The sequence below is a fragment of the Aotus nancymaae genome, unplaced genomic scaffold, assembly GCF_030222135.1.
Source record: "Aotus nancymaae isolate 86718 unplaced genomic scaffold, 86718_ANA_hifiasm-v0.15.2.pri h1tg000089l, whole genome shotgun sequence".
Classification (NCBI taxonomy): domain Eukaryota; kingdom Metazoa; phylum Chordata; class Mammalia; order Primates; family Aotidae; genus Aotus; species Aotus nancymaae.
Genome location: NW_026988504.1, coordinates 1476491 through 1486393, shown reverse-complemented (window position 1 = coordinate 1486393; position 9903 = coordinate 1476491). Strand labels below are relative to the sequence as shown.

The window sequence follows — 9903 nt, the reverse complement described above, 5'->3', positions numbered from 1 at the left end:
CAAAAAATGATAATTTAACTTGTTTCCTCTTTCTTTTTCTTTCTTTCTTTTTTTTTTTTTTTTGAGACAGTTTCACCTTGTCTCCCAGGGTGGAGTGTAATGGCACGATCTCGGCTCACTGCAACCTCTGCCTTTCGGGTTCAGTCGATTCTGCTGCCTCTGCCTCCCAAGTAGCTGGGATTACAGGCATGCACCACCATGCCCCGCTAATTTGTATTTTTAGTAGAGACGGGGTTTTGCCATGTTGGCCAGGCTGGTCTGGAACTCCTGACTTGATATGATCCGCCCACCTCAGCCTCCCAGAGTGCTGGGATTATAGGCGTGAGCCATCGCGCCCAGCCTTCTCTTCGTTTTCTAACGTGGCTTCTAGAAACTTTAAAATTACATAGAAGGGCTGCATTTTGTTACTGCAGCCCTCCCTCTCCCTCACTGCCAGGAACCTGCTGCCAGCTCTCCTTTTCCCCAGGTGCCCGCCCCTCTCCATTCCTCCTCACTTTCCTCTGCTGGGAAACAGCACTGATTTTAAAGTGTAATCCTGGCAGGGAAAAGGGAAGTACTCCCACAGTAAAGGTACACATGTTGATGCAGAAACATCCTGACTCAAATAGTAACATGTAGAAGTTGCTTTTGTACTTTTGAGAGTTTGTGTTTGCTGATCAGTTGTTCCTGAGAGCGTATTTCTTGTGTTTCACACATGGAACTCCCTCGACTACAACAGGAGTTCCTTGTGGTCAAGATTGGGTCCCCTGTGCCCCTCCCAGTGCCAGCGGAGCAAAGGTCAGAGGTATACGTTGTACCTGCTGGGAGAACTGTCTGCTTCCTCCAGGTGACTTTACCGGCCTACAGGGAACATGAGTATGTGCCTGCCTGGGCACTGGCCTGGAGCTCACTCAGGAGACACTAGCTCTTCATAACTCGTTTTGATCGCAGGCGTGGTCCCTTCTGCTTTCTGGACAGATGGAAATTGCTTCAGGTTGCTGCACTATATTCCAACGTTTTTGTGGTTGCCATGACCTGTTTTACAAACCACAGTTTGGGGCCTGAGACATGCTGGGGGTGGTGTTGCATGCCTATAACCTCAGCTACTTGGGAGGCTGAGGCAGGAAAATAGCTTGGGCCCAGGAGGTTGAGGCTGCAGTGAGCCATGATCATACCATTGCGCTTCAGTCTGGGCAATAGGAGACCCTGTATCTTAAGAAAAAAACCCACATTTGCACCACATCTAGATACGAGGTCAGAGTTCAGATGCCTAAACGTTGGAGCTTGTGTTTTGTCCACTGTTGGGAAGAGTGAAGAGATTTGACATACCATAGTGTCGATTAGCTTGGGATGCTTTGGAGGCAGCTTAGCTCAGAGCATGCTGTAAAGTAGGAAGGAAAAACATTCACAGACAACAGAAACGGGCCAGGTGGGGGATGCTCCAGGCACACAGGCCAGACCAGGATCCAGGTGGCCATGGATGTGTCTCACGGGCTGGCTCTGGGCCACTGGTGGCTGAAGTGGGGGGCTATTGGAACACACCTCAGTGCTGGCGAAGGCCTGGCCAGGGCAGCAGAGGGCAGGGCTGCAGAACAGCAGCCCAGGTGGCTGTGGCCGAGCTGTCATTCTATGAAATGGTGCCCAACCAGGACTGTAGCCTAGATAGATGGCAGCATTTATTTTTTCTTTAAAGACAGGATCTTGCTACGTTGCCCAGGCTGGTCTCAAATTCCTGACCTCAAAGGATCCTCCCGTCTTCAGCTTCCCAAAGCACTGGGGTTACAGTGTGAGCCAGCGTGCCCAGCCAGACCCCAGTATTTTAGACGGATGCTGTGGCTGCCCATCGTGTCCTCTCAAGGTGCCTCTTCCCTTGGCCACCAGCCCTACAGGTGCAGCAAGGCTGGGCTCTGCTAAGGCTGTCAGGAGGAAGTCTGGCCTGCCGTGGCCTGAGACGGTCTCCTCTGTGGTGATTGTTCAGCGGGTGGAAATGTGCGGGCCCGTGTCTTGCCCCAGCATGCAGGCTGGTGTCATTTTCCTGAGGTCCGCTCATGTGGCTTCCAGCCCTAGGGTGAGAAGATGGGCCAGGCCCTTCGAGGAGTGTGCCCTTGGGGGCCAGAGGCCACCTGTGGCTGGCATTTCTTTGGATCATCACAGGTGCTCCAGAACATCCTTTAGGGAGTCTCAGGCTTGGAGAAGGCACCCATTAAATGTTGGTTTGTGATTTTTTGTTTTGTTTTTATTTTTGAGATGGAGTCTCACTCTTGTTGCCCAGGCTGTAGTGCAATGGCACGATCTCACCTCACTGCAACCCCGCCTCCCGGGTTCAAGCAGTTCTGCCTCAGCCTCCCCAGTAGCTGGGATTACAGGCGCCCACCACCACGCCTGTATTTTTAGTAGATATGGGGTTTCACCGTGTTGGCTGGGCTGGTCTCAAACTCCTGACCTCAGATGATCCACCCACCTTGGCCTCCCAAAGTGCTGGGATTACACGCCTAAGCCACCATGCCCAACCGGTTAGTGATTAAATGTTTTGATTGATGCAGTTTCTTTAATGTATTGTGTATACAATATTGCTCATTTGAGATAGGGTCTCACTCTGTGGCCCAGACTGGAGTGCAGTGGTGCAGTCATGGCTCACTGCAGTCTCAGCTTTCCAGGCTCAGGTCATCCTCCTGCTTCAGCCTCCTGAGTAGCTGGGACTACAGCTGTGCACCACCATGCCCAGCTTATTTTTGTTTTAGAGATGGAGTCTCACTATGTTGCCCAGACTGGTTTTGAACTCCTGAGCTCAAGTGATCTGCTTCTAGCCACATACTACTCTTAAAAATAGAGTTCTTAGAACAAACACTCCTTTCAGCCTGCAGTCTGGCCGAAGGTGTGGCGGGGCAGCGGCAGGCTCACAGGCACCTGGGCAGTACTCCGAGTTCACTCCTGTGTCCCCACGGTGAGCCGGGAGTGGAGGTGAGAGATCCAGCAGCAGTGCAGTGGTGAGTGCTGGCCCTGTGGAGTGGGGCGGGTGCTGATTCTAGGGTGAGGCAGTGCCGAGCACAGAGGAGGTTCTCAGAAATCACGGTAACCTGTGATGAGTTGGTCACATCCCAGACCCTGACCTAGCACTGGCTGGCACTGTGACTTGCCACCCTCCTGAAGGGAAGAAGTGTCCACCTGGGGGTGGCTGAGGTGGATGCTTGGGGACTGCTGGGAGCCACGGGCCTTGGGAGGTGGAGAGAGGGGACTGCAGGTGCAGGCTGCTGGGGGCGGGGAGGCCTGTTTGGAGCACCAGGCAGTGTAAACAGGTCCCGGGTGGGGCCCCGAGGATCAGGTTAGACTTGGGACCTGAGAGACACGTCATGTGCACTGTGTGCCACCTCATGTTATCCTGCATCAGGGGAGGAGCCAGCCCAAAGTCCTGGCTGCTGGCAGCATGCCCATACAGCTTGACAGGTCTGAGTTCACACGTCTAGCAAAGCTGGGAAAATCCAGGAGCAAGAAGTCAAAGGCCTCGAACTCAGCCCAGACTCAGAAGGCCCTTGCCAGATGACCTGAACTGCTGACGACACCCTGGCACTGGGCTTGGGGACTCCCTTGGGGGAGTGGAGACTGGCTGGCAGGGGCTGCTGCCTAGAGCTTGCCCTCCCTGGCAGGGCTGCTGTCTGTCCCATGAGATGAGCCTTCAGCCTGTGGATTCACTGCCCCACCCTGTGGCTTGGGGCCTGGAGCAGTTTTGGGAGGCTGGGTAGGATCTTTGCTCCCTGCGGAACCTAGGGCTGGGGGCTGACCCAGCCTCTGTGGCTGCTCTCAGATCTGGGTCTGGGCCAGCTTCTGTAGGAAGATGCCATTCTGTTGCGGTGTCTGATGGTCAACTCTAGGCTTAGCTTCTGTGGCTCCCATTAGGGCCTGGCAAGGATGGGGCGAGGTGACAGTGGGGCCTGTGTGCGTGCGTGCTGCCCTGGCACAGGTGTGGTCAGTGACCTGAGGTATGAGGGTATCTCCCTGCCCACCCCAGCTGGCGATAAGCCCCTGCAGGGCATGCCCTGCTGATAAGCAAGTCCCAGAGCAGCATGGCCTGTGTCAGAATGACCGGTAGGAGGGCCCCAGGGTAGCAGCAGCCCGTCCCAGCTGCCCCTGCGTGAAATACGACTTTTCTCAACACCTCACCACAGAAGGCAGATTTTGAAACTAGCATCAGGCCAGAAAGAGAATTTCTGACTGGACACTTCTAAGTGGCACTTGGTTACCCATCTGCCTCTTCCCCTGCTGGGCAGAGGGACATGGGTCTGAAGTTACTGGGGGCTCTTGGAGATGGTGCTCAGAGAGGAGGCAGCGCCACCCCCACGTGCTTGCAGGCATGGAGGCGCTGGGCTGCCCGATGCTGCAGCGGTCAGTGCCCCTGGCTGAGCACACCTGCCCCCAGAGGCCACGTGGCTCCCCTAGTCACCTGTGCCCCACACTGCAGTGAGGATGCCCGAGGTCTCTGGCTGATGGCATCACGCCAGGCCTTTTTGCTGTTGGGCTCCTGGCACTGACCGGTCATGGAGGGTGCTGGGCTGCAGCTGTGAAGGGCTCGTGGCCCCCACTGCCTTGGCACCGACTTCCTGCCTCAGCCACACCTGTGCTCACACACACGGGGCCACTCGGCTGACCCTGGCTTGGGCCTGGGCCTCCCTAGGTTTTCTTGGGATTCAGTCATTGGAGGGTGTGCTCACATCTGGGCCAACTGGCCACCTCCAAGCCCGGTCAGGGAAATCAAGCAGCTCTCTGCAGCACCTGAGCTGCACAGGCTCCCACTTGCCCCCTTCCCTCTGCCAGGCCCAGCACCCTGAGCCAAGGCTGTCTGCCGTTTTAGATTCCCGCTGCCTAGGGCTGGCGTCACCAGGAGCCTCACATTCCTTTCTCCCCGATAGCTGCAAGGGACCCAGCAGCCACAGCACTCCGGGGCGCCCCACCCTCCCCTACCTTCCCAGCAGGGTCCCCACCTTCCCTTTGTCCCTGCAGATGGCAAGCAGCAGACAACCCTGGCTCCTTCAGGGACGTTTATTTCCCGGTCAGAAAAGCAGGAACAGGCGCCTCTGCCTGAGCCCAGCAGACACAACACGAAGACCGGGGGTGGGCGGGGGAGGCACAGGAGACGCTCTCAGCTCTGTGTGCACTTGGTCCCTTGTTTGTTCCTGGCTGGGTCAGGGAGGGCCTGCCGGGGGTGGTGGCACCAAGCCTGGGGGTACAGGCGGCAGGCTAGTGGCCCAGGGATGGCACGGACGGAGGCAATAAATACTGATGGCCAGGCAGGGCTCCTGGCTGCGCCCAGGCGGGTTGGGTGAGGCTGTCCATCCAGGGCTCTCTTGGGGGTGGGCTCTGGGAGCTGCCCGCCGAGACAGAAAAGGCAGAGGCAGGACAACACCCAGCCTCCTGGATGGTACTGAGGTGACTTGAGTTTTGGCAATTTGGCTTTCCCCAAGCCGCCGGAGCCATCCCCACAGCCCTGGCCAGGGGAGGGGCGGGTGGGCCAGGCACTGGTAGGCTGGAGGGCGGCAGCAGCACCCCACACCTCCCTGGATCACTGGGTTCGCCACCGGGTATGGGACGGGGAGGCCACATGCTCATGCAGACACAGGGAGTTAGAGGTTAGTGAGGCCCCCACGGCACGTTCCACATGTTAAGGCATCATGGTTAGACAGGACTGACAGCGACGGGGCGGGGGGGAGGGTGGCTGGCCAAGGAGCGGCGGGGCTGGAGGGTGGCCTGGTCCCCACGAGGCCCTGTGTCCCACATCCCAGCTCCGCCGTGGAGCAGCAGACAAACACGTCCTGGGCAGCCACGGGACTTGGAGAATGGAAGCACCCGTGAGCCCCTTGGGCTGCTCCACTCCCTCCTGAGGCCAGGCCTCAGGTGTGATGGGGAGATAGGACCTGGGGGGCACGGAAAGGGCAGCAGAGGCCTGGCTGGGGCCTCTCTCCCCCACAGCACAGGCAGAAGCAGCAACGAGACACGAGACCACCGAGGAGGCTGGACCTGTGGGCAGGGGAGGGCTGAGGGGGTCGGAGGCACTCGGCTGCGCCAGGCCAGGAAGGCGGACCAGGGTGGGAGTGGCATGGGAGGGCCTGTCAGCACTTTGGTTTGGGGAGGGGAGGGGCTGGGGGGACACATCCGCCTGTCCGTCGTCCGTCCGTCCATCCGTCTGCCCTGTCCGCCTCCGGCCGGGACTCAGTCCTTCCACTCCTTTTTGATGGTGAGGTTCCACTCCCAGGACAGGTGGTCAGTCTTGTCGTCGTCTGTGAAGCGGGACTTGATGCTGTAACTGCCCCGGGCCAGCATGCCCTTGGGCGCCTCCTCCACGGGGGTCAGGAACTCATACTCCTCGGCCCGGGGCCCGTAGCTGCCCACCATGTAGTCAGTCTTGTCAACTGGAGCAAAGAAAGCGGGCAGTCAGTGGCCCCGTTCCCTCACCCAGCAGCGCACCCAGGTGGCCCCCACCTGCCCTGCCCGGGACCCCACTCACTCTTGACGCCTTTCCTGTACGTGTGCTGGATGTACTTCATGCCGGACACGATCTCTCTGTTCACCTGCAGGACCCGAAGCAAAGATCAGCGAAGGTTGGCTGAGGCCACCCCTCCGTTCCCTGGCCACAGCAGCCCGTGCCTTACCCGGAAAGAGATTTTTATCCGGTACTCCACGCCCTCCTTCAGCACAAACGACTGCTTCTTGAAGCTCTCCAGGTCACCTGTTGAGGGGACTGCTCCCTCAGGGACTACCCAGCAGTCCCGGGGTCCCCTGCCCAGCACCAAGCCCAAGTCCCAAGGGGCCCCTTGGCTGCACTTCCCGCACTCCCCACCAGGGGCCACCCGAACCCCTGAGGCCACAGGGCACTCACCTGTCAGGTCCAGCTCCAGGGGTCCCGGGGCCGAGCTGCACACCAGGGTCAGGCCAGTCACGACGACGTTGGGGACGTTAGGGTCTAGGGAGTGACAGCAGGTGACGGCCCCATCCCCGCCAATGGAAGTAGGGGCCGGGGAGCAGCAAGAGAGCTGGGGTGTGCTGGAGGCCACGCAGCTAGCGCAGCCCGGACTCACCTGCAGAAACAGCCACGCGGCCCAGCAAGGCCTCCTTGTACTTTCGCAGGCTCTCATCATCCTTGTCCAGCTCCTGGATCTCCTGGATGCTTTTCTGGGCAGGGGGCTTGTAGTTGACTGAGTGCTCATCCTCCTCATTCTCTGCTGCAATCTGGGCCAGCTGCTCGGCTGTGGGCTCCTGCTCAGCCATGCTCACTCTTAACCTGGGTCGGGACACCTAGGGGTGGGACAGTGGCAGGCCTTGGACCTGGGTCCCCATGGGAGGTGCACTTTCTAAGCAGGAAAGGAGGCTGCAGCCACAGCTTTAAAAGGGCTCCCAGGGGGCCACCCTTGCTCCTCCCCACCCCCGACCCCTCCTCAGGGGCCCCCATCCCAGGTATAACATCTACAACAAAATGGAAACTACAGCCCGTCTTGGGGAGAGAGCACACCTCCCCCTCCACGAAGGAGGAGGCAGCAGTGCCCTGCATACAAGGGGCAGGACTAGCTGGCCCCAAACCCAACTGGCAGCGCCCACACTTAAATCCTCTGTAGGGTCTTCCTGCTCTTGAGCTGCCCAGGCCCTCGCCCTACTGGGTAACGGAGCTGGGCATCCCTGAGCAGGGATGCTCACCAGGCCCTGCTAGTCACGGGCAAACCTGTGTGTTCTCAGCCTCATTCATCAAGCCCCTGGAGCTCGGAAGTTGGGGGCAGCCAGCACCCCGCGGGGAGCCAACGGGGCACGGGGATATTAAGTATCTCCAACTTCTCTCCAATTGTGAAGGTCTGTGACCTACAACTTGGGAACTACCACAGCCGTTCAGTGCTCTCGGACCCTCTTGTAAACTGGGCCAGGAGCGCCCTGGGCAGCACTGACCGGACAGGGGCCCGAGCGCGGGTCTGTCCCTCAGGCTAGATCCTTCCCGTCGGCGTGGGAGATGGGTCAGGGAGCAGCCCACCCGGGAAGTCCAGGAGGGGTCCAGGCCGCCCCGCTTCCGCCAGGCGCTGGGGCCTCTGCGCCGCGCGAGGGTGGCCGCAGGCGCCGGGATCCTAGGGCGCGGCCCGCACTTCCGCAGGGCCCGCAATCCGCGCCGGGCGTGGTCCGGGCGCTAGGGGAGGCCGCGCCCCAATCCCGGCGCCGCCCTGGGGCGCGATGACCGCGTCTGCTGCCTGGCGCCCCCCGTTCCAAGGGGACGGTCTTGCCCGGTCCCCAAGCTCGTTGGCGGCCATGAAAGAAACCCCGGGCCGCTCGGGCGGGGCCCGCTCCGCCCTGGGCCCCGCCGCCCCTACGGCCAGGGCCCCGCACGTGGAACCCAGGCCGCCGCCGCGCTGTCCCGCCCGGGCCCGAGCCGCCCGCCGCAAGCCGCCCGCTGTCACGGCGCCCCCGCCCGCCGAGACCCCGCCGTGGACTCAGGGCGGGGCGCGGACAAAGGCGGAAGCCCCCACCCCCGCACCCCCCGCCCCCTCCGCCCCCGCCGGTCCCCGCCCCGGCCCGCCGCCTCCGCCACGCCACGGCCACTCACCGGAGGGTTCGGCGGCGCGGCTGTGGCTCCCTCCCGCACTAAATGACGAACCTCGTAGGCCGCCCCGCCCGCCCTCACTCCCTGCCTGTCACTTCCGGGGTCACGCGACTTCCGCTCTCCCGGGCGGGGAAGGCCAGGGCGCATGCGCGGCGCGCGAGAGGCCGGGTTCGCGCAGTCGCCATCTTGCGGCTGGCCCTCGTGGGCGCTTTCCGCGTGGGTTCTGGCGTCGTCACTTTCCACCCCAAGCCCTGTCAGTGGTAATCGCTGTAAGCCAGGGCACCTCTCCACGCCAGCTCAAGGTGCCCGCGCCCAGGACGCCGCTGTGCAACCTGCGCCCACGCGAGGTCCGCGGCGAGCGCGTGCGCTGTGGAACCCGCGCAGGTGCAGTGCGCTGCACTTTCCGGCCCAGTCGGTCCGGCTGCGCCTCTCGTTTTGGGGCCTTGTTACCTAGTCCACGGGGATTAAGTTTTCGTTAAACACAGGCCAGAGCCGCTCCTGGGATCTCGATGCTCCAGCGCCTTGGTGTCCCCCGTGGAAGAACAGGGCTGCGGGGCGTGGAGGAGCCCCTCGCACGGCCCCGCCCCGCGGAAAGCTCGTGCTGGGCGAGTGGGCGCAGCCGGGGCTCTTCCTCCAGGCTGTCAACTCGTGCTCAGCACGCGTGGCTGCCTTGCGTAGGCTCCGCCGCAGAGGCCCTTGTGTCCCTGAGGAATCCCGCGGCTCCTCAGGACCAGGACGCAGGGAGCTCCTGGCAGCGTGAGGAGAGATGAGGAGCTGCCTCAGCCGAGGCTTCACCCCAGACGCCCAGTTCAACATTCTGTTTGTTCCGAGATTTCACAGGTTCGCCCCACAGGGGCCGAGTTGAAGCCTCAGGAGCAGTCGCATAACATGAGTGGCCTGGCGCAGCTGCTTGGACCCAGCCCTGGACTCTCCTGTCCTGGAGGCCGAGGCCCTGCACCAGACACTGGGTGGGACGCAGCCCCCGCCTGCAGCCCGCAGCACTCGTTAGGACTGTGGTGAGGTTAACGTGGGCCCCTGACTTTTTGAGACAGCGTCTCACTCTGTTGCCCAGGCTGGAGTACAGTTCGGCTCGCTGCATCCTCCATCTCTCAGGTTCAAGCTATTCTCCTACCTCAGCCTCCCGAGTAGCTGGGATTACAGGCATGAGCCACCATACCTAGCTAATTTATTATTTATTTTGCGGCGGCGACTCACTCTGTCGCCCAGGCTGGAGTGTAGTGGTGCAATCTCGGCTCGCTGCGACCTCCACTTCTCGGGTTCAAGCATTTCTCCTGTCTCAGCCTCCCGAGTAGCTGGGATTACAGGTGCCCGCCACCACGCCTGGCTAATTTTTTGTA

The 9903-nt window shown here is 60.9% G+C and overlaps 1 protein-coding gene across 3 annotated transcripts; it reads right to left on the bottom strand.

The window, feature by feature from the left end:
* Nucleotides 1-6091: 6091 nt before the first annotated feature.
* On the bottom strand, nucleotides 6092-8649 carry ARHGDIA (Rho GDP dissociation inhibitor alpha). Of its 3 annotated transcripts, XM_012452724.2 has the most exons (6): nucleotides 8549-8649; nucleotides 7047-7263; nucleotides 6848-6931; nucleotides 6621-6697; nucleotides 6476-6539; nucleotides 6092-6380 (listed from the first exon to the last, which is right to left on the bottom strand). In XM_012452724.2, the coding sequence occupies exons 2-6, from the start codon at nucleotides 7234-7236 to the stop codon at nucleotides 6181-6183; spliced, it is 615 nt and encodes a 204-aa protein (XP_012308147.1). In that variant the 5' UTR covers nucleotides 7237-7263; nucleotides 8549-8649; the 3' UTR covers nucleotides 6092-6180. The 3 variants fall into 3 exon arrangements, with proteins under 3 accessions (XP_012308147.1, XP_012308145.2, XP_012308146.2); XM_012452722.2 differs by having other exon boundaries at nucleotides 6621-6931; XM_012452723.3 differs by having other exon boundaries at nucleotides 6621-6931; nucleotides 7047-7249; nucleotides 8549-8641.
* Nucleotides 8650-9903: the final 1254 nt, after the last annotated feature.